The sequence below is a fragment of the Anopheles maculipalpis genome, chromosome 2RL (assembly GCF_943734695.1).
Source record: "Anopheles maculipalpis chromosome 2RL, idAnoMacuDA_375_x, whole genome shotgun sequence".
Lineage (NCBI taxonomy): Eukaryota > Metazoa > Arthropoda > Insecta > Diptera > Culicidae > Anopheles > Anopheles maculipalpis.
In genome coordinates this window covers 97,776,928-97,800,135 of record NC_064871.1, presented here as the reverse complement: position 1 = coordinate 97,800,135, position 23,208 = coordinate 97,776,928, and the positions used below count along the sequence as shown (strand labels likewise).

General features: G+C 44.2%; 4 protein-coding genes across 5 annotated transcripts in view; 3 read left to right on the top strand and 1 right to left on the bottom strand.

Annotated features, from left to right (window-relative positions):
• The first annotated feature begins 174 nt into the window (after positions 1–174).
• On the top strand, positions 175–1,386 carry LOC126568379 (regulator of microtubule dynamics protein 1-like). The gene is made up of 3 exons (XM_050224847.1): positions 175–402; positions 516–716; positions 790–1,386. Exons 1-3 carry the CDS (start codon positions 256–258, stop codon positions 1,384–1,386), a joined length of 945 nt encoding a protein of 314 aa, XP_050080804.1. The 5' UTR covers positions 175–255.
• Positions 1,387–5,190: 3,804 nt separating this feature from the next.
• LOC126567878 (mucin-19) lies at positions 5,191–9,850 on the top strand. Its single transcript, XM_050224220.1, has 4 exons — positions 5,191–6,076; positions 7,609–7,733; positions 7,803–8,136; positions 8,388–9,850. Exons 1-4 carry the CDS (start codon positions 5,248–5,250, stop codon positions 9,809–9,811), a joined length of 2,712 nt encoding a protein of 903 aa, XP_050080177.1. The 5' UTR covers positions 5,191–5,247; the 3' UTR covers positions 9,812–9,850.
• Positions 9,851–13,194: 3,344 nt separating this feature from the next.
• LOC126568686 (nuclear pore complex protein Nup75) lies at positions 13,195–15,582 on the bottom strand. The gene is made up of 4 exons (XM_050225200.1): positions 15,553–15,582; positions 15,384–15,487; positions 13,626–15,302; positions 13,195–13,543 (listed from the first exon to the last, which is right to left on the bottom strand). The coding sequence occupies exons 1-4, from the start codon at positions 15,580–15,582 to the stop codon at positions 13,195–13,197; spliced, it is 2,160 nt and encodes a 719-aa protein (XP_050081157.1).
• Positions 15,583–15,999: 417 nt separating this feature from the next.
• LOC126568464 (MRG/MORF4L-binding protein) overlaps positions 16,000–23,208 on the top strand; it is a 99,628-nt gene continuing 92,419 nt past the window's right edge. For both annotated transcript variants that reach the window (XM_050224947.1, XM_050224946.1), the window contains exons 1-2: positions 16,000–16,419; positions 16,475–16,747. In XM_050224947.1, the coding sequence (XP_050080904.1) occupies positions 16,005–16,419; positions 16,475–16,740 (681 nt within the window). In that variant the 5' untranslated portion in view covers positions 16,000–16,004 and the 3' untranslated portion in view covers positions 16,741–16,747. The remainder of the gene's footprint in view (positions 16,420–16,474; positions 16,748–23,208) is intronic.

The following is a 23,208-nucleotide window of genomic DNA, read 5'->3' as shown; positions in this document are numbered from 1 at the left end:
AGACTTTGACCGTTATCAGCCTTTAGTTGAAAATCATACACTAATCCCAAACCTATATCCATCCGTCCACGATCGAACAGTGCGTTTAGTTTGCGCTGAACTTACGCAACAAAGAGAAGCAAGTCGGGAAATTGGTGCATTTAGCAGTGCCTTTGCTTGGTTGGTTGGAATTCGTTGCAAAAACAGCTGTTTCTGTCATCGTTGTTGGTGTTGCTGTAGGGTTCAAAGTGTCAAGCCACATTGCTATCGCAGAGCATGATTGTACGTGGTGGTAGCATCATCATTATTCAACGGTACGGCCGATTACTAATCAACGCGCTTCGTATCACAAAAGAAGTGGTGATCGGACGCACCAATCCGACGTTCGCGAGACGACTGCTAACTGCTGACAGTAAACAAAAGGTATTCTTTCGCCCTTGTGGTGTTTTGTCTTGGAAAGCGTTTATATAGTGAAAGCAATCTGTTGTGCAGCATCACATACTACCGAGCAGCCCTAATCATTTATCGCTCCACAGTTCACAGTTCCGGTGCGCCCACTACTATTCGTGACGTCCTTTTCGTTGTTTTCGGCCAAGCAAAAGAAGAAAGAATCTCCCGAGACCATCAAAATGGCAGAGGAAGGTGTAAAATCGCTCAGCGAAACCATCCAGCACGCAGACCAACTGTTCGACGAGAACAACTTCCAGGAGGCGTACGATCTGCTGCAAAAGTACCCGGTAAGTGTGTGCTGCGGTTCAATTGGATAATTTAGTTCCATGCTAATACACTGCTTCGTTCCCCGTACCTCAGACGCAGGAAACGTACGAGATTAAGTGGCGACTTGCCCGGGTGACCTTTTCGCTTTCGAAGCCTCAACCCAGCCCCCGCAAGGAGGAACTGGTACGCGAAGCTTTCCGTTACGCGGAGGAAGCTCTCAAGCTGAATGATGCCGATTTTGCCTCCCACAAATGGTACTCCATACTCCTGGATGCCAAAAGCAGTCTGGATGGTATAAAGGAGCGCGTAACGCAGCTGGAAACGGTCAAAAAGCATATGCAGCGTGCGGTCGAGCTGAACCCGAACGATCCTACCAGCTGGTACATTTTGGGCCATTTCTACTACGGGCTAGCCGATCTACCTTGGTACCAGCGCAAGATTGTATCGACCATATTTGCGACCCCGCCAACTGGTACGTATGAGCAAGCGTTAGAATGTTTCGAAAAGGCTGAATCAACTCAGCCCAACTTTTACTCCATGAATCACTTGATGCTGGCCAAAACGTACCAGGCTTTGAAGCAGGCGGAAAAGGCGAAACAATTCATGACCCTGGCGGCTAACGTGGCTGTGCTGAACGAGGACGACAAGCAGTGCAAGGAAGAGGCAACGAAATTGCTAAAGAAAATGTAATCCAATTACCAATTGTAGTGCAACGTCCGTGCCGTTGAGGGGGCAAAGGGATTTTTTTTTACTTTTTTCTTATGTGCATCACGATTTTTCATTGCTTTCCGGAATATTTACATCGTGCAACAAGGTATACATACAATAAAAAGCTCATTCCAAAACAATGCCATTTTAATGTTATTTGTTCCAATTTAATGCATGAAAATTCTTATTTAGTTCCTTTCTAATGCAGAACCTTGTTCACAATTATCTATGGCGATAAAAGATGTAGGTTGTAATTGGTTCAATAGATTTGTGCACCTGTGCGTGTACACCAGAATGATATTCTCCAGGTGTTACGTTCAAGCTATAGAAATAATATGCACCGACAAATGTTTGTACGAAATCGTCCATATATCTGACCCGTGTTGACTATCCACAGAATCTACGAAAAAAAAACAGAATTTATACAAAAAAAACCGAATAAAAGGAATATTTTGCCTATCATTGGAGTACTAAATATTATTAAAAGAAATCATCACTGAACGTTCTATACTGGTACTGCTAGAGTACCATTCCAATCCAATGAAAACGCGCTCATTTTGAAATAAATGCAATTTTGACCATCTTTCCCACTGTGCGCTCCAAAATATCCCAACTGTCAAAAAAGGGGTGAAAACTAAAATATCCCCGCGATCCCAAATGTCCCGTTTCGTGCGCTGCGTAAGAGAGTGTGTGCGCGCGTGTGTGTGTGCGACCGTGTGCGAGAATTATGGCTTCGGGCTGGTGAGCATCTTTGGTGGAACTTTTCACCCCGAAAACCGATCAAAAACGGTGCGAAAACATTAACAACGTGTAGTGCAAGGTAAATGCGTCCGAGTGTGCATATTTTCCATCCGTTGTGCGTATGCTGTAGGCGGTGAAAAGTGTTCCAAAAAATTGGTATGTGATGTTGGCTGCTGAATGCCGCTATCGCTGCATCGAAAAGGGGTTTGACGCTATGATTCGACCACGAATAATGGCTCCCTATTGCTGCAAATGTCCTAACTTGGGCATCTAGCAAAATGTTGCTAGATGCTACTTTACCCGGCATCAGCTTGGCAAACGTATTCGTTTAAAAAGGGTGCTATGCGTACCGCCTGCCCTTTCCGTGCGTGCATGCGACGTGTGCCTGTGTGTTGGTGTGCGTGCGCGCCCGCGCTCATTTGTTTGTGTGTGTGTGTAAGTGTACGCGTGTAAAAGCATTTAGTGTGTGTCACGGTATATGTGTGTATGCGCACGCAAGAGGATCAAGTGTGTCCCATGCTAAATATGCTTTTCTTTACCTCTTTTTTTTATTTAAAAAAACTTTTAAATCGAAGGAATTTGTGGGAAGGAAAGCGTACCACAAGCTATTTGATTGTGACCAGCATCAGTATCGACCGGAAGTGATAACTTCGTTCGGTGTGGAGGCTGAAATGGCCGGAAACCGTATTGGCAAATCGGGCGATTTTAGGCGTTGTTACGTGTGTTCTATGTTCGATTTGGTTTAGATGCTGAATCGAGTATACCTAAATGGAAAATTAATATCGCAGCATAGAAAAAGAAGTAGTAAAAAGCGAATGGAAGAAAAACCTTCTCCCAACATGCCTGCTAAAAGGCGTCGTCACCAGCGCGACCGATCATGGTGTAGGAAGGAGTTGAAGGGGAAGTGCAACAGTGGGGTAGGTGGAAATGTGGCAAGAAGTAGGGCACCGTGCGAAAGAAGAAGTCACGAAAAAGGGGGGAACGAGAAACGGGCGGGAAAGCAAAGCAAAAGCGGAATGAAAATAAGCGGCGCTGGCGGTGAAGCGAAAGAGAGTGGGCAATTTATGAATAAGCGCTGAGGACAACGAAACCTCCGGCGAGATGGGTAAGGAGCGGGAAAGAACGAACGTGTGTGATCCAAGCAAGCAAGGAGCAACATTATGTAGGAAAAGAGAAGAAAAAAAGCGCGTAGATAAAAGCAAACCAAAAAAAATCCATCGCAGCAAGCCAATGGTAATCGAAATCGCGGTTCCTCCCCGCATATTCACGCACACACACCTGTGCATCGTAATGTGGGAGCACACTGTACGGCCAGGGAGAAAGGCGGCATAAGAAGAGTAGCGGGAAATAAAAGTAAAAGAAAACAGCGCGAGAGAAGCAACGCAAAAAGTCGCGGATAGCAGCCCACACACACACACACGGCTTGATGTTGGGGTTTCTTGAATCTTTGTTGTTTGTCAAATGAGCTGGAGTGTGTTGTTGTACGAACGCGTGTTTAGCATAAAAGAGTTATGTTACCAGCAACAATGCTAGTCGCCAACCTGAAGCACTATGGGGAATGCCGGAAAGAAAAATTTAAACCCCCCCCCCCCTCCCCCCCAAAGGGGCTATTACATGGGAGACAATTCTGTCGGTTGTTTTTTGTATTTTATCGCTCATTAAGGGACATTTGACAAAAAAATGCTTTCCACTCGTGTGATAACACAATTGTTAAACACAATTGATAAATATGACTTGCTGTGAGAATATTCATCCTATAAAGTGTTAAAGTCTATTTCCATTGGCGCACTATCGGAAGGTTGTTGTGAATAACGTATGCATTAAAAAATCGACGAAAATTTTCCGATTTTTCATGCGCTTCTGGTGTCACCTGGTGGTCGGTCCACCGTCCAGCGGTCAATGTATACTAATCGACTACAGACTGTCAAAATTCGATAGTTTTATCTCTCAACTTCTTCAAAAGTTCTTTGGGCAAATGTTTGTTCGTAGCGTCTGCTGAATCCGGGCTCTAGAAAAAGGCGGCCGTTATGTCACATTTCCTGTTGACCGGATTTATAGAAAGTTTATGGAGTCTATAGATCTTGGATCTGGCCATCCGACTATTTTAAGCATCTGGTAGATTCAACAGAAGCTGCGGTTCACAATCAATGAAAAGGATCTCATATCCTGTTTTTTTATTTCCCGATTTATTGTACATGAAGCCTCTCAATAGTTGTCAGGTTGCATTAAAAAGTACTACAAAGATGTCCAAGTGGTGTTGTTATCTACTCAAAGCGAGTGCTGGAAAAAGGAGCTTTTGGCGATTCACGGGGATCCCAAGTAGCCAACCTAAGTGTCCCCCAGTATCAGTAAGTCATGGAGCCATGGATCATTTTTTAACAGAAAAAGGTCAACAAATTGTTTTTTGGTCATAAGGTCGCAAGGTGTCGAAGCAAAGATTGGATTTTTTTCTTTATTTATAGAATTATAAAAAAAAACAATATAATTCAATTGGTTAGAAGTATCTTTTAACGTTTAATTTTACCATGCATCTGAAAAAAGTCGCTTTTTAATGCATTCAAGTACAACAGCAATCCTTATATTTATTTTCTACACTTTTTACTTACAGATCGTAAAGCATAAAGCAAGTTTGTGAACAAACGAAAAGTTTAATTAATATATAGGCAGTGAAAAATCGGTGTAGTGCCCAACAGTTGTTGTTGCGGAATCTTGTAAATCGTGCCGGTCGATATAAGGAAGAAGGAACGAAGCAGTTTTTTCGGTTGATGGTGGTTTATCTAGAACGTAAATAAGTGGTACACCACACAATACAGGTGCCGCGTCTCTGCAATGTAATATTGAACGGAATTTTTACTAAGCGAAATAATTCGGAGGAATCATCTTTCGGAAGGAAAATCCGCTGAGCAAAGAAGCGTTACGGTTTATCGTCATTTATCGGGCGTTTGAAGTAAATAATAGTGTTACTTTTGGTCTGCATTAGCCTAGCTCTAGTGCTTTTTAACGTATAGTGTAATTGGTTAGTGTGTTATAATTTTTTTCTGTAACCAGACAAATATTACTAACATCAAACAACGGAAACCATAAACTACAAGTGTTTGAGCAATGAGTGCCCCTGAAGACACCACTGCAACCGCACAACTTGCTTCCGATAACCATCACCAGCAGAATGTTGTGTCACCGTCAGCAGCTTCCACCTCCTCCACGTCCTCATCTATACCGGCAGCAGTAGTCGTAGCAGCAGGAGCAGCAGTAACCGCCGCATTATCCTCACCCCCAACACCAACAAATGCCGGGTCGCCCACAGTTACCACGCTGAGTGCAGCAATAACAGGGTCAGCACCAGACTCAGTTACCGGAAGCGGTAGTGGTGTTGTTGGTGCGTCTGCCATTCTTCCCGCCAATAACGGAAGCAATAACAGTCACAGCAAAGAAGGCGTCGGTGCTGCCAGCAGCAACAGTACTGCGCCGGACAGTAACAACGGGAGCGTACCGAGCGATGTACCTACCGATGCTACTACAGATGCGGCCAACAGCTGCGACTCTGATAAGGCAGCAGCAGCGGCGACGGGTTTGCAGCAGCCGGTGGCCACAACGTCCAGCCCGTCTCGACCTGATGAAGAAATTTCTTCTGGCGTTGGTGGCTCGTCCGCCGACATTCTGGCCTCAATAGACCCCGGCTCGTCCGGTGGCACTTCAACACCGATTGCGGGAGCATCCCCAGCATCGGCGACAGCAGGCGAAATCGGTCTAACGAACCCGTTGTGTGGTGATTCGTCGCTGTCTAGTGTCGTCCCAGCGGTTACAAATGGGGGTGGTGGTGGAGCAAGTAATTCAAGCGTACCTGTGTCAGCAGGTACCACGATCTCGGTTCGTGGGCGCGGCGATATCACAGACAAAAACTCACTGGAATACCACTGCCGGGTGCTGGAAGGTGAGAAATACTATATTAAACTTCTGTTTGATAAAAAAGAGTAGAATATTGTGCTAACGGGGCAGTCGAGTTGGTCGAGACAGTATTATTGCTGATTTTCACATGGAAGAACCAGATGTAGAATTTATTTGTATTTAAATTCGCAGCAACATGGATGTATTTCTGTCTTTCTGGCACAAGAAAGCTTACGCTGTATGCTGCCATAAAATATAACAAGTATCTTGCTCAAAAATGCGACTAAAAGGTTTCCGTCTGAATTGCACGAGGACTCTCCAAGTCCTGGAGGTGTATGTGAGTGTTGGAACTATAAATCATGATTGATTTCTAGCATAATCTTTTGAAGGAATCTATTTCTTTACCTGGGCATGTAATGGTGAGGATGGTGATGGTGCCTGCCTCAGCTGTGTCTAAATGCTGCTCTGTCATGTTTTCTTTCAATAGGTCCGGATCAAACTCACTGTTTCTCTATTGTGAGGACGGTCCATCCAACTAAGTGGTATCATAAAGTATAGTAGGCCATTCCATTATCCGCATGAACCCTTCTATGGACGTATATATGTCCTTAAATTAAGAAGTAGAAGGCGTAAAATAACTTAATAGCATACCACTAATCCTGAGGTCACTCAAAGTCTCAAGAACCAAGGAAACGTCGCTCCCAGAATAAGTTTCCTTCGATTAAACTATTAAACGCATTGGAAGGAGGATCTTCAATATGGAAAATCCATCGTTCTTTAAACAAAAACAGTAAATAAATCCAAGTTAAACCATTTCATTGTGCCGCGCGGTTTTCGCATAGGGCGCGGATCTCTGTTGGTGGCTGTGGTGGTATGCGGCGTCGCTCGGGAGGGAAGTAAAAACTCTCAACATGTGAGAAAAGAAGGTAAATTTGCGCTGGCGCACTAATATTTTGATGTCGCAAGTGAATGCCGTTGGACATGGTTGGTTGGTTGTTTGTATTTGTGTGTGTATGTGCTTATTCTACCGGTGATGCCACTATACACCTCCAATGTTGTAGATTGTTTGCTGGGCTGGTCCACGTTGGAAGCATACAAACACACACACACACAAAACCTCGCGAAGGGACGAACGTGTTGAGGGCAAAAGCAAATCAATTGGAACACAAAACAAATAACAAAATAATGATAAAAATAGTATCGTTTAATGCACTTTGTTGGGGTAGAATTTGAAACCAAATGTAAACCAATGGCGAGCGCGCCTGTTCGAAGAGTGATAAAGGTGTTGTGAAAAATAAAACTGACACAAGCATAAAGCTTTAATGGTGAACGGTTCAATGAACCTGTCCCGTCCAACCGTCCGTTCCTTTTTTACGTGGTCATAAATTACGTAATACAAACATGGAAGGAGCCTGTATACAATAGGGTCTTTTCATCAAGGAAAAGAATGGCCCAGTTACACACTTACGAGGTGATTTTTTGTCATAGAAAACATCATCCTACACGACTGCTCCTTAAATCAAACAATCTTCATAAACCGCGTCCTTCTAGCACACTAAACCTTTCCATACCTTACAGATGAACTACAGTCCATGAAGGATTCCGAAGCAAAGATCAAACAACAGTACAGCGAGTCTCAGCGTCGGGAACGCATCCTTGCACGCCGGGTTGCGGTTCAGGAGCAGGAAATGCAAGACTATGCGGTAATGTTTATGCTTAAATCAACCTGAATGCTAACAAAATATGTGCCTCGGCTTGTTTTCCTTCCACAGAAACAAATAGCGGAACTAAAATCGGCCCAAGCACCAGGTCCGGCGGCATTACGTTCGGCGCTGTTGGATCCTGCTGTTAATATACTATTTCAGAAGCTAAAGGCGGAGCTGCAGGCAACTAAGGCGAAGCTAGAGGAAACACAAAACGAACTATCGGCGTGGAAATTTACACCCGACTCGAACACTGGCAAGCGGCTGATGGCCAAATGTCGATTGCTCTATCAGGAGAACGAAGAGCTGGGTAAAATGACTTCAAACGGTCGATTGGCAAAGCTGGAGAGCGAACTAGCGTTGCAGAAGAGCTACAACGAGGAGGTAAAAAAATCACAGCTAGGTACGTAAAGGCCAGCCCGTCTGGGCTATGTTGATTTCTCTGCAATATACTGAGCGAAATAAGAATAGCACCACCATGTTTTTCCGATTCGGATTTTTTCTTCTGGCGATTCTGACGAGACATAAATTCAATCATCTGTACAGAACGTCGTAACCTCACCATCTCCTCAATGGTGGTATTAGTGTTATTTCGCTTAGTGTGTAGTACATAGAACCCCACACGGAATTTCACACGGTGTTTTTGCATTACAGAGTTGGACGATTTTCTCCAAGAACTGGATGAAGATGTCGAGGGCATGCAGGGTACGATCGTGTTTCTGCAACAGGAACTGAAACAGACGAAGGATTCGCGGGACGAAATGGAAAAGGAGCTCGTACAGCTACGCGCCTACGTTGCCGCTAATCTCGGTCCGTTCTCCGGCAGCGCAAATAATCCAACCAGTGGCAGCACGCCCACGGACGAGCGCAGTTCCTCGATGATGCTGATGATGGAAGGGCAGGACAGCAACAGTAACAATAGCCACGGTCACGATGCCTACCATCATCCGGACGGTGGCGGTCCGGATACTATCGGTGGTGGCGGCATCGGAGTTGGTGATATGGGCGGTGGTGTTACCCCGATCTATCTAGTGAACGGTGGTGGTGGTGGTGGTGGAAGTGGTGGTAGCGGCAACACCGACGCCGGAAGCAGACTGGTGAATAAAAGTTCAAGTAGTGGTGATGATCACGAGATGATGGTGTACAGCAATCGGACGCACTGTGGTGGCGTAGTTACGAATAGCAAAGAGTTACGAACTACACCGACAATCGCCGACAGCACCAACACTACCAGCAGTGTTGCTGCAGCAGTGAATGGTGGTGGTGGTGGTGGTAGTGGTTCGTCTGCAGGAATCGCAGGAGTCACCAGCAGCAGCGGTGGTGAACCGTTAGTTAATGAACTGAAAGATCCGCTGTTGCCTAGTGTTGCTAGCAGTAGTAGTGATGGCACCGGTCGATCTAGTAGCGGAAACAAGGATAGCAATAGTGGTGGTTGCGTTGCCGATGTCGACAACAGTGTGAATAGTACTAACAGCACCAACATCGGTGCTGCTCTGAAACAGCATCCGGCGCAACAAAGACCGAGCCACAGTGTTGGTCGAAATGGTGGACGAACAACAGTGGCCGCTAGGAAGCGCAATTACGATGAAACCGAGGTTGATTCGGCAGGGTTGCTGCAGGCCGAAGGTAGTAGTGATGTTGTCAATAGTGGTGTGTTAGTGATGGACGTTGGTGTTGTGGGGGGTGCGACCGAAAGTAGTGCTAGTAGTGCTGGTAGTTTGGCAAATGGCAAACTAACGATGAACGTTGCCGACGGTTCTCATCTGAGCATCGAGCAGCAACATCCGGATGTTGAACCGAACAGCAACAAACGTATGACACGATCGGGTAAGGGTAAAGCGATGACCATTGCACCAGCAACTGCGTCCGTTTTGTCCAGTTCCACCTCCTCCTCCTCCTCCTCTTCGTCATCCGTATCTGCGCCGAACGTGTTATTGACAAGTGCGGCAAAAAAGCTTCGAAGAGGTTCCATTGCTCCGGATGACGAAGTTGATCCGTTAAGCGATGAGCCGCCTGCGCCGCAGCAACAGCAGCAACCACAGCAACAAACGATATCGTCGGCTAATGGTTCGAACTAGGCTTGAAAGTGTGTATGTTTGCGTATGTGTTTTTTCGTGTTACACACGAGAAATTGCTGCCCGTTGCTCCTTGAGGAAGACCAGAAGAGGTATTGTATAAAATCGTTGCACTTTGGGCAAAGCGGTAGGAATGTGTGGTATCTGAGCCTAGATGCTCGTATACAATATATACATATAGGGTTTATCTGTTGGTAATGTGAAAGCATCAATGATTATGAATAACACTTCAGACGAAATCATAGATTTAGCTAGATGACATTAATAATGGCTTCAGATGACAACGGTAAACAATTTTCCATTTATTGCAAGGAAACCAGATAATATTGTCAGATCAGAGCGTTTATACTTTTAGGCTACGCACTTTCCGATGTGTTGCAAGGCAGTGTACAATATCATTTGATGTGATTACAATATCATCTGGTAGCTTACAATAAAAGGAAATTGTTTACAATTTCATTTGAAACCATGTCATTTAGTAATTTAGAACTAGCATTTCATCTGTGACGTGTTTACCATAATCATTGATACTTGTACATTATCAAATAAAAAAAACCCTGTATCAGCTGTTTTAAGGAAGTACAGGCAGAATAGACATCTTAACATCCATAAACCGTCTCGGAATCGGAATCGCGCCACTCATTACAAAGCCGCGAGTGAGTTATTCCTGCTGGAATATGTTAGGCACGAGCAATTGGCGATCAATTCGCACCAGGGAAGATATAAAGGTAGGACTGTGTAAGGAGCACACAAGTAGCAAGTAAAGTACATTTAAAACGTAAACAAACCGACAAAGTAAAACCCGGAAAATAGAAAGAGAGAAAAAGGCAGTGTGAGAAAGAGAGAGAGAGAGAATGGAAAAAAATACTACAACATTGTAGGGCAAACAAAACGAGAAAACAAGACAAAAATGCTGCTGAATAAAGAAATTAACTAAGTAATATAAGCTGTAATTACTTGACTCTCTCTCACACAGACACATATACACGTTCATGCTGCACGTGTGTTTGTTTAGAGCTATCATTTTTACGATGTGTGCTGAATTTGCGATCTTTGACGATCGATTGCTACCACATCCCAGGTTTTTATTTTGTTTTACCTGGACAAACCGATGCAGTCACGGCAAAAGGGTACAGCCAAAGGTTGAGAAAGGCAGATTGTTTTTTCACATGTAAGGATTTGATAATAATCTTTCGTGTGAGCGATCTTGTTCTTGCGAAGAAGGACTTCACTTTGAAACGTCGAACAACCTACACTGATCGGTAGGACAATTTGTGAAGCCATTGATTTGAGTACGATTTAGACTCGAGCCGTACCGTTCTCAGTTAATTAAGAGATGCTGAGTGCTGTTCCGTCCGTTTGACCTTGTCTCCATTTGGCATTTAGGGCGATTTTGTTTTATCGTGCCTATCTTGCATCGGCCTGTGGCTACAATGTAAAATGGGTAGATCTCGTTAAATTCATTTTTCTATCAAGAAAAGCAGTCTAATTAATTGATTGTAGTTCCGGATAGTAAAGAAACTCTCGACGGGAATTGTCATGTAGCTCGAAATATGTATGCACGCCAAGCATAAATGGAGAGAATGAAATCATATAGAGATTAAAGACTCGCGTTAAGGATGCTTAGTTACAGAGAAGTTTTCTATTTAATTTTAGTTCTATTAGTTAATGCAATGTTCTTGCAACAGCACCCAACGGCCATGGCATGCAATGTTTACAGTGACCGCCAATAAAATAAGACCACCTGCTATTGTACATGCAGATTGTGATGCAAATTTTCAACGAATCGACCTATTTTGTAAAGTCTAGTTGAACACTTTAGAAACATGTTGCTGACCATTGGATGAATCATGAAATCGATTATTAGTTCCCTTTTCCGGTTCTGATGAAAAATAAATGCAGAACCATTCATCAATTTAAAACTTTACAGTTTTGGTCAACTCTTCTTAACATTTTTCAACTCTAGGATTGGTTAGTTGCATGCTCAAAAAAAAGCTTGATAATTTTGGATTGGAAAATGTTCAAACATTTTTCACGTATTTACATTAATTTTGATTTGGATGAACATTGGGACAAAAACAAAGATGCAATAGATAGTTCAGATGCTGATAAACATTCGACTATAGTTTAGTAAAGTTATACTTAGTAGTGTTTTCAAAAGCAGTAGTTCAGAAAATCGGATACAAAGGTGGTCTTAGGCTGGTGTCATTGCTCGGTGTCATACGATTTTATCGTACGACCAGATTGGTAGGCGTGTCATTGCTCGGCAGGTTAGTCGTTTAAATGTAAACAAACGAAGAAGGAAGGTGTTCTTTATACAAGCATTTTGCTACCAGAGCAGTTCCAAGTTTATGATCGCAGCACGTTCAATCTCTTCTGTCAAATCCCATACATTTCGCTTACAACTAGTGGGATGCCACCGAGCAATGACACCAGCCTTAATCTATTGTCCGTCACTGTATATCATACCACTGAACCGATTTTTAATCCCAGATATTTGTAACGATTTCTTGCAATTCCTTGTGTACAGTTGTGCAAACTCACGAACGAAAAGGTAAAAAAGCATCCATGATTATTAATGTAAAGGGATTGATAATCGTACTGAAAATGGTTCGATTCATGTATCCGATGACTCAGGTGCACATTTTGTTTCAATTCTTGCCTACAAAATTAAGGACCTGCATCTTGTCGAGCCGAAGACAATACTTAAACTTCAGCCACAGCAAATAAAAGTACGCAACAAGCAGCACCAACAACATTGTAGTAAAAACAAAACCTGGTGTTTTGTACACGCAACACATTAACCTTTATTTCAATGACCAGCTCTACCCGGGTATGTTTTGCATTTTTATTTTTCAATAACATTGAAAAATAATATGAATTGATCGCTCTGATCATCTTGAAACTTTTGGAATGTCTAGAAAAACATTTTTTCTATCATGCAGCAAAAAAACATACTTTTATATTTAAAAAAAACTTTTAATTTAATTTAAAATTTATACCTCTACCCGGGTTATAGAAGTAAGGGCGTATTTTTGGTCATTGATGCAAAGGTTAACAAATAGGTGAAGAAATCATATGCTAGTAGAATGTAGCACCAGCAAATGAGAAATCAGCAGATGAACACAAAATGAGATTATGTACGATATAGGGCAGTTAGCTAACAAAATGTTAGAAGAACGAAAGCAGGGACGCTCATAACAAACAAAACTGTCATATGACCTGTAATTTAAATTATTTCAAAAAACTACAAAAAAAACGAGAAATTTGGAAAGCAAAAAAATAGATTTTAATTATTCATAAAAAAAACACACACACAGTCACTAGTTATGCGTACAATGCGCCAACATGTCCTGTTGAAGCATAAATGGAAAGAAACAATGAATCTATTTATTATTTGCCGGATCAGTATTTTCGATAATGAGTGCACGGGAAAGATTTCGTGCACACGCCAGGCGCAATATTTTAACCAAATCTTCCGTGCAGTTGTTTAGCAGATTGGAATAAAACTTCGGCAGTAATGCTGTTTGATCGTGATCTTTATCCGTTTCATGATCCATGCTGATATCCGTCGCTGGTTCGCTGCTGTTCGACTGCTTCTTACGACGCTGTTCGAGCATTGGCACAAGATCCATCTCTAGATGTTCCAGAATGGTGTACGTTTCCTTGGAGGGAATGATCGGTTCGCTAAACTCCAACAGGGGTACCGCGTCTGCCATTAGGCACGGCCAGAAGCTGCAAAAACAGTCAGAGTAGGATAAAGATTTAGTAAGCGCGAACCTAGGACACGGGACACAGGCATTTGGGGTCAACTTACTACGATGGCATGATCTTCGAATCCATCAGACGCACCAGCAGATCCGCCGCTTTGTCGTATGATCGCTCCCGGTAGAATCGACGGAAATCATAGTATGCCCCCAGGAACACCAGTCGGGATGAGATGAATACTTTCGAACCAAGATGGGAAACCTGCTGCTCGCACAGCAGCTCACCATGGTTGCAGTAGTGTTCGAGAAAGATGTTCGCCACATCACGCACGTACGAACTATCCCGCGAACGTGTCGCCCAGTCGAGGGCACTGCTGTAGTTCTTGTGCGCGAGACTTCGCTTCGTCATGACTTTGCAAATTTCCGTCACGACCTCGGGATATCCGGCCTGGCGTGCGACGGCAATGATTCGATCGGCTTGGCGCTCGGTATGGAAAGGAACGCGTGCCAAAAGGACCTCTCGAGCGCCCAAACCTTCGGTAGAGGAAAACTCCAAATAATCCATACCGATTTGCCAAAACGAGCTGCGCGACATCAGAAGGCTACCGTAGTCGAACAGTAACGATTCCCGGACCAGCTTCCCGTCAGATACTTCAACACCGCGTGAGGATTGCTGCTTCGACGGTGATGTGATCTCTTCTTCATCGGCAGCATTCATCTCGAGCAGACCGGCGTGATACAGCAGATCGACAATGTGTACCGCAAACCAACGATTGTCCGGGAACAGTTGTACCTGTTGCAGCACGTTCACCAGATTGTTCTCCATCACCGAGAGGACGAGCTTGTCCAGAAACTTAAACTGTCGCTCGCTGGACGCGTTGTTCGGAGCAGCTCGGCAGTTCGTCAGAAACTGGGCAATCCAATCGTTGGCGTACTGGCCCAGCTGATAGTACTTGCAGCTGGAATCAGTGTACAGCAGATAGCCGGGGAAATGTTCGTACCAGCACGTCGAAGATCGAAGCTGTTCGGACCACGCCTTCCGTTCGCCGCTCACCAGCCGAAACAGTTCCTCCAGTTTCGGTTCGGCGGCGAAATTTCCGGCCGCAACGAGCGTACGCACATTGTCACACCAGCACTGCCATTGCGTTTTGTACCGATGCACCGACAGTCCACTGTACACGCTGTAGATCGGTATGGATTGGAGCAACTGTTCGGCCATCTGGAAGCAGTGCGTTTCGGAGCTTGTGTGGACGCGCAACAACGCCCGAGCGATCGTGGTTTGTCCTTGAAGTATTAGCCCTTTTACCACTGGCCAATAATCTTCCTGCTTGTCCAGTTCCCGGCCATTCTGCAGCATCTCGGTTGCTGCACGCTCTGGTTCGGGGAAATGGAACCGAATCCACTCCAGCAGCGACGAAACGATCGCACCGGATGAGTTGCTGTCGATGATCAGAAACTCTAGCAAATGCCAGGTGCATTCGATCGAATAGAACAAGCTGATCAAGTTCCGGTACGCTTCCAGGGAAGGATCATCGTCCGCCAGCTCGCTAACCTGTTGATTCATCGTCTGCAAGCCTCGGCGCACGATGGAACGATATTTTTGCGATACTTTCACATAATCGATAGGTTTGGCGAGATGTTGTTCGGCAACGTCGTACCGTAATCGCTGCAGCCGGTAAAACACTCGACTGCCCTCCGTTACCATCGATCTTATCGTTGGCTCTTCGAATATGAAATCGGCACCAACCAGATTCACATCCACCGATGAAAGATTTTTAACCGGAGCGCTAGGAAGAATGAAATGGTTTCAACGAAAATGGTTTCAATTTTCCAGGCGAAACAGGACGCTCTTTTTTTGTTTCGTATACCGTTCGCGATTTCCTTGGCCACCGAAAGCATAGCACGCAAACTGCTGATCCGTAATCCATGCTATGTCCAGGCCCGACTGCTGCCCCAACGTATTCGGTATCTTCTGCAATTGCAAAGGAGCATTTGAATCGGCTCTTTCCGGTGTGTAATGCAAACATTTCTACTTACAATATCGGACGCACGCTCTTTCGATGCCATTGCTTGAAATCAACGCAGTGAAATGCACCCGGTAATCGCATGACACTTGACATCCACATAGACCAAGGTTTGTAGAACACAACAGGCCGAAAAGGCTTTTTAGTTGTGCCAAATAAACGCTAAAAATTAAATAAATTGCTAGAACCGGGGTAGAAACAGTGATAAAAATAGTTGAAATAGCAACAAAAAAAACTGTTACTTAATACAGGTGCTGATAATTCATTTATTTTTAGATTTGCCCGGTGGTGATACGACAGCGGCCACCGCTCTTTTTCTTGGTTCGATTCATGTATGTCAAAGTGGTATGCATTTGCTTCGCTGCTTTTGATCTGTCTCTTTCTGATGCCACCAAACGAGCATCATCCACCGTCAAGTGAAAAAGTAGTTTTTGGAACGCTGTAATTGTAAATATAATTTCTGCAATGACAACGGTGTTACGCGACAAACAAGAAATGGAACATTCCGAGTGGACACCGGAAGAGGAATCGCATCTGTTTCTTGCCATGGAAGGTGTCAAACCGGTCGGAGTAAACAAACATTTCTACATGGCTTGTATCGTGGAACGGCTGTCGAAATCGCTGCAGCGTGATATCGGTAGTGATGCCGTCTGGTCTCACCTTGGTACGCTTTATAATCTGAAAGCTTTGGACGAGCTGGAACCTTTACCGTTTCTGAACGAAGAGTGTGATTTCTGTCTACCGGAAGCGGAATTCAGTGCTGCTTTCGCGAAACGACGACTGGAAGATTCCGAGCGCGGTACCGCCTCTACCGTACCAGGCGAACACGATTCCAAGAAGGTAGAAACAAAGGCGGAGGCGGCAATTGCGAAAACGTGCCGTAAGTTAATCTACTCTTGGGTTAGTGGCTGATGCCGAGTAACGCTTTTCTTTAGCTTCCAGAACGCCTGTACCATCAGCTCGGCAAGAAGGCAAAGATGGAGATAAGGAAGATAAAGACACGAAGGACCGTGGTGGTGAAGTTGGGTCGAGTAAAATTAAACTTAAGAATTATGATAACTCCGGAGGGCACGATAGTGGACCGAAACGATCGCAAAAACGGACCCGTGGATCAATGTCCACCGAGGCGAGTCTTTCGAATGCTTCGAGCCCAGCCAATACACCGCCAAATGGTCCCAATACGAAACGTCGACGAATTTAGCTGATGTGTTTCTTGCTCCTACATTACGCCAATTGAAGCAGAGAGTGTGAATATCTTCTGATGGGAGCTGTTCATCTCCAACTTGTAAATAGCTTTAGTTTTATTTTATATTTAAATTATCCAATACCATTTAAAGTATATTGCGATACATTTGTTGAAACCCAAAAATCAACCGTAGGTAACGGTGGCAATTATTCATCTGACTTTTACTGTTTCCATACGGGATGATTTGATGCAAATCCAGTAAGATTTTCCGGTAAGATGAATTATGAAAATTCAAATAATTCGACCTGGGTGATCTTTTGGTTTTGTTGATCAAATGAACGTTTCGGCTGGTCTTATCTAGCATGGACTATATTTTTTACATAAAAACATCAAGGACAGAAGGTGTGATGTGAATGTTTGTTCAAGGATATGGTGTAACCCATGACTAATAGTCCCGGAGCAAATCTACGACGATCTTCCGCTTCATGATTCTGAATTCAATTCCAAGGTTTGGGAATAGAAATTAAAACGACAACCAACTGTGGAGCTCAAATCTTCTGTCAAAATCGTTCAAAAATAACAACCAATGTAACAAAGACCGAGGAGCTGCCTGCCGGAGGGTCTGACCGTGATTAATTCCGATCGGAAAACGTAGAACTCATCAAACAGGAGAAGTAACAACGTGTACTTCGATTAAAACACATGAACAACAAAAATTTTGATTAGCATTCGCAACAAGGATAACAACGCATCTAGCGACATTTGGAGGAGCATTATTCGGGAGAATAGTGCAGGACCGACAATCCAACTTCGTGGCATCAACAAGTCTAGTAAGCCGTTCGACGATCAGCGTGATCTAGGAGCCCGTTAAGCCAAGAAGAAGAAGAAGTACGTAATAAATGGCTGAATAAAATTCCTGTAGTCCAAAAGACTCAATCCCGTGCTGATAAACGATGGGGACGTACAAGGAGGAGCAAAATGATTCAGGAACTAACCGAACTGTATGGAGAATTGGGTCTAGTTCAACAGAAATACACGATGATGCACTCAACGGGAATATCGAACTTCTGCTTTTCCCATCTACAACAGGATTACACAGTTAAAATAACCTCTGTCTGATGTGTGAGATACAGTCAGATTAAGCTAAATGATAACGGATTGGTGACCTTGCCATGAAACTACGACATTCTCAACGGAAAGTGAGCAAAGAAAAGAAATAAGCGGTTATTAGATCAGAGAAATATCTGCCATCGGTATCAGCATTTTCTGTCTAAACGAGTTTGATACATAAATGCCGGCCAGAACATCTGAATTCGAAATGCACAATTCAGATTTACTTTGATTGGCAAAAATCTAGTGAACATCCAAAGGAACCATATTTATATCATTATTCGAAAGCTTTTAAGCAAACAGGTTATGGGAAATGATTAGGCCGCGGGACACGAGAGATTTCTAAATAAAAATTTCAGGTTCTCATGAGTGATAGCGAAATTTTGAAATCGCTTTGGGAGAACCTAAGGCATACACAAGCTACCTACACGGGGAACGTAGAAAAGGCTGAAATCGTTCAACTGTTCGTAATTTCCCGTAGCCCGCGTCCTATATGCTATACTCCAATTTTGGTTTATGAAGATCTCATCAGAGCATATGCATTTATGTATACATGTAGGGGACAGAAGGCATTTATGTGTCAAACGCCCAATCTGACAGAAATAGGCCAAAAGTGATTGGCAAAAATCCCTGGAAGTTATCAACTTCTGTAATATGTTTTTTATCATTAATTAGTCTAATGTTAATTAAAATATTATTTAAAAAAATCCAGGAATGTATGTATTAAGTTTTTCAAGCTTTTTATTGAAAATCATTTGTATTTTTAGCGAACAAACATTGAAATGTGGAAAAAATGCCCAACTGTCACTGAGCTGAACCAACCTCTTCGTTCGCGTGTACCAACCTCTTCATCAATGATCTGTCACATAACAGCCAAGCTCAACCGAGAAGAGTTCAATCAGAAAGAAGAACATAATAATCCATTTCCTATTTGTCTGGCTTGGAAAAGCAAGTTTTTGAGTAAAAAGATTGTTTCGTGTGTCCTGTGTAAGTATTAATCCACACTTCGTAGTGCGCTATTGATTTGGATAGTTAGGGAGAGTGTCTATCACAGCTGGCCTTGGTAAAAGTATGCGCTTTTATGTGCTACCAAAACTACATACTCTTCTGAACGTGTGAGATTATATTCAGTCTTTGTACTTCATACGCCTGTAGTTTGTCTCTGCTGCTATTCGCAGAAACACACAACCGGTAAGTTGGAAGTTTTTTTTCAATTTCGTATTGTTTTTTTGGTAATCAACGCATGGTATTGAGGCCAGCGCATCTACGGCGTTATCGCGTCGTCGTGCCTTTTGGTATCGAGCCCACGTAGAGAGGTACAATACTAGGATACGATTATAATGTTGAACATAATTGTAAGCATCCCAAAGCTTTCCTTTCAATGTAATCGTACTCATGCATGCCCAACACGATCTTCCGACTCAGTAGAATCGAAGGATTGTTTCTCACGGTAATATGCGCTTCGGCTGTCATTGCCTACTGCATATGTATTGGTGAGACAATTGGAAGCGTGCGTCTGACCATTTTAAAATGGCGGATGGTATAAATTTTCTGGGACAATGTCATTATTAGTGTGCGTGCGTCAATATAGGTGTGTGTAAACTGACGGTTGTGAAAACGGCTCTGCCTGTGTTCGTATATTGTCTATAGCGGAAGAACGATACGAAGAAAGGGAGTAAGAGGATACTAATGAATGAGCGCTGTAAAAATTGTTACTGAGTGGATGATGACTTGGTTTATCACGTTCAACGTCACATCATCTACCGAATATGGGTGATGTTGAGCAGAGAAGTCAATTTTTGAAGTTCTAATCATATACAACATATTATGAACGTCTGTCAAGAAAGTGAAGTGCAATAGTGCTATTGATCTTAAGATCTTATTAAACTATGTATTTTGATCGGAGAGTCCGATTTTCGCAAGGTTCGTACCTTGAGAACAGTGCTGAACACTCACCTAGAAGAATCTTGTATATGGTCTAGAGGGCAACGAGTGAAATAGAATGTGGTGAACTCGTGCTGTACACGGGGCTAAACGTTCAATAATCGTTAAATAATTCAAGACAGCCAAGATGGCCGATCTCCAGATACTGTAGATCCAAATAAGAAGTGCAAAAGGAAAAACTCGTTGCTTGAAGTGTTGGGTGGCGTTTAGATACGTCAAATCCGACCTAATAGATCCTTCGCTCGTGCAACCAACGAAACCAAATCGTCGACTATAATGGATCATAGTGTAAAATGCGGCAGTCCGATGGTGAGACGACTGCGACCACGGTTTTAACACGGTAGGACCGGACTTGAAATCCCAACTAGACCGTTCCCTTGTAGTGAGGACTAACTCTTCAACTACGTGGTCGATAAGTCTAGTAAGCCATTCGATGGCCGTTGAGACATAGAAGGTCGTTAAGCCAAGGAAAGAAAGTGAGAGCTTGAGTGTAATACGCTTCCGAATGGATTGTGTTTACGTTCAATTTCGCAATCTGCTTGAAGAAGATGCAGTCCTGGTTGCAATCATGGTTTGAGCCGTCAGTGATTTTGAGCCAGTGATTTGATCATCAGTTACGATAGTTATAAGGGGAAATGTATAGTGTACTAGTGTTGAGCATTTGGGAGGATGGAAAAGGATCAAAACGGATTTGGTCCGAATTTCAAAAGGAACGAAACGTGGCGTTCTTTCGTAACTTTAAAGTGAATTCGCAACCAATATAAACACAACAGAACGAACGCTCGTTAGAACGGTACGATTTTGAAACAAAAATCAGTAAAAACCTGGTTTGTTTGTCACAGTTCAACAGAGTGCCTCATCGAGAGTGCATCAAATTTTTAAACACCTTGTTTGGCAATGAGATTTGACAAACGAGAGACCCAGAATTTGCAATTTTAAATACTAGAACAACAAAAAATCACATTTTCTGCGCAAATTTGACGTTAAAGACATCTGTACTCCGTTTGCCGTCTGCAAGTATCAGAAAAGTTGGATATTTTCGCATCATCACAACCATCTGTCACTTTGAAATCTACAGGGTGTGCGGGCTATATTTGACACCTGGCCTTTGGGTTTATATCTCAGGGTTGAGTTGCCGTATCGAAATGATTGATATGTCATTCGATTGCTAAATGTTGTGCGAACAAGTGTGAAAAGTGTTTAGCTCCGTAAATATGTGGAACCCGTCCGAATTGTACAAGCGCGTAACGTGTGTTATGAGGGTTTGTGCCGGCCATACGAATGCCGAAATTCGGAAGGCGGCGATGTGTTCGCTGAACACCGTAAAAACAATACGAGTACAGCTCGAGGAGTGTGGTGAAGACGTGGATAGTGTTATTGTTCGCAAACAGCATAGCAGGCGGTCGGATTGTGTGCGGACCGACGCGTTCCTGGCCGGATTGCCGTAGCGGGCGACGGCCGATCCCGGCGTCGGCATCCGGGCCCTGGCGCGAGACGTTGGCGTGGCCCCGAGCACCGTCAAGGTGGCGTTAAATGAGGACCTGCGGTACGCGTCGAACAAGCGACGTAGGGGACAGCTCATAACAGCAAAAACGCGCGAAAAGCGGCTTGCCAACGCTAAGCGCTTGCTGAGTTGGCTGAAGCACCCGGCGCAGCCAGGCACGTTGTGGTTCTTCTCTGACGAGAAGAACTTTTATCAAGACCAGAAGCACAACGTGCAGAACAACCGCTGGCTCGCTTACTGTGCTGCTGATGTGCCCCGTGTGCCGCAGACGAAGTTTCCTCAGACGGTGATGGTGGTCGGGTGCGTTTCGTTGGAGGGAGACGTGATGCCGCCTCACATCTTCCCCCAGGGCCTGCGGCTGTATGCTGACGGGTACATTGACCTGCTGGCTACCGTGGTGAAGCTGTGGATTGAGACGGTGGCCAATGGGCGGCCGTACGTTTGGCAGCAGGATTCGGCACCATGCCATACGGCCGTAAAAAACTCCCCAATGGCTCACTGCCAATTTCGACCGATACACCAGCACCGACGTTTGGCCACCCAGTTCCCCTGACCTTAATCCTATGGATTACTTTGTGTGGGGCACAGTTGAGCGGGACACCAACAGGGCGTCTTGCAATACCAAAGCGGAGCTGGTGGCCAGAATAAAGGCCGTGTTTGCGGCCATCCCCAGAGACATGGTTGTACGGGCTTGCGCGCGGTTCCGAAAGCGTGTGCAGGCGGCCATCGATGCGGGGTGGGGGGGGGGGGGGGGGGGGTACTTCGAAAAAAAAAAATGCGGCAAACATGGTAAGCTAAACTTTGTAGAATTTTTTTTTAATATTTAACATAAATTTGATAAAAAAATCCTTTCCTATTCCCTCAGAAAATGTCAAATTTATCTCGAACACCCTGTATGTTTTGGATTTAGGCTGGTGTCATTGCTCGGTGGCATGCCACTAGGTGCAAGGGAAATGTATGGAATTTAACAGATGAGGTTGAACGTCAATTTTGGTCTTGCCACCAAATAAAAAAAAAATTGATTACGTTGCACGGTGGCTTGCTGCAAATTGAATTCGCTTGTATAAACGCGTTTTTTCTGAAAGTGACAAATTCAAATGTAAACAATTAAAACGGTACAACTATAATGGCAAGCGGTTTCTTATGTTGAGCCAAACAGTCTAATCACCATCACACCGCAAGTTTAGTATTCCTGTAGTAGGGTTTTTCGACCGATCCATCAAAATTTAGTGTTCACTAACAGGACTGCCGATACGAGGCATAATTATCAGTGCTGCAATCATAAACTTGGAACTGCTCTGGTAGCAGAATGCTTGCATAAAGAACAGCTTCCTTCTGCGTTTGTTTACATTTAAACGTATCAAGGTGCGGTAATTCGTGCATTTCGTGTGTTGTGTGTTCGCTGCTTACGTTATTGTCCGAAGTTACGATCGTACAAAGGTAGCGGAACTCCTCTACCACCTTGAGATCGTCGCCGTCAACTGACTCTACTCTGCTTCCGAGTCGGGCTCTATCACGGTCAGAGCCTCCGGCAAGCAGGTATTTTGTCATCGTCGCATTGATGCTCAATCCAATTCTATTGGTCTCGCGTTTCAGTCGGGTGTACGCCTCGCGCACCGCCGCAGTTGTCCGTCCGATGATGTCAATGTCATCCGCGAAGCCAAGGAATTGGAGAGATCGGGTGAAAATCGTGCCCCGGATGTCAAAGCCCGCGCTTCGCATGACACCCTCCAGAGCGATGTTGAACAACAAACAGGAGAGTCCGTCTCCTTGCCGTTCGAACCCGGTGAGATTCGAACGATTCCGATAGCATGCTCAAAACTCTCATTTTGCACCCCGTCCATAGTGGCCTTTAGTAGCCGTACCAGCTTCCCAGGGAATCCGTACTGCTGCATGGTGTGCCATAGTTCGTTCCGATCTATGGT

Bases quoted from the DNA above. Each gene is read 5' to 3' on its own strand.
- LOC126568379 (XM_050224847.1), top strand. From the start codon at position 256: ATGATTGTACGTGGTGGTAGCATCATCATTATTCAACGGTACGGCCGA. The intron at 403-515 runs GTATTCTTTCGC...ATCGCTCCACAG, and splicing joins CTGCTGACAGTAAACAAAAG to TTCACAGTTCCGGTGCGCCC. The intron at 717-789 runs GTAAGTGTGTGC...CCCGTACCTCAG, and splicing joins ATCTGCTGCAAAAGTACCCG to ACGCAGGAAACGTACGAGAT.
- LOC126567878 (XM_050224220.1), top strand. From the start codon at position 5,248: ATGAGTGCCCCTGAAGACACCACTGCAACCGCACAACTTGCTTCCGAT. The intron at 6,077-7,608 runs GTGAGAAATACT...CATACCTTACAG, and splicing joins CCACTGCCGGGTGCTGGAAG to ATGAACTACAGTCCATGAAG. The intron at 7,734-7,802 runs GTAATGTTTATG...TTCCTTCCACAG, and splicing joins AGGAAATGCAAGACTATGCG to AAACAAATAGCGGAACTAAA.
- LOC126568686 (XM_050225200.1), bottom strand. From the start codon at position 15,582: ATGGCATCGAAAGAGCGTGCGTCCGATATT. The intron at 15,303-15,383 runs GTATACGAAACA...CATTCTTCCTAG, and splicing joins GGCCAAGGAAATCGCGAACG to CGCTCCGGTTAAAAATCTTT. The intron at 13,544-13,625 runs GTAAGTTGACCC...CTGTTTTTGCAG, and splicing joins TCGAAGATCATGCCATCGTA to CTTCTGGCCGTGCCTAATGG.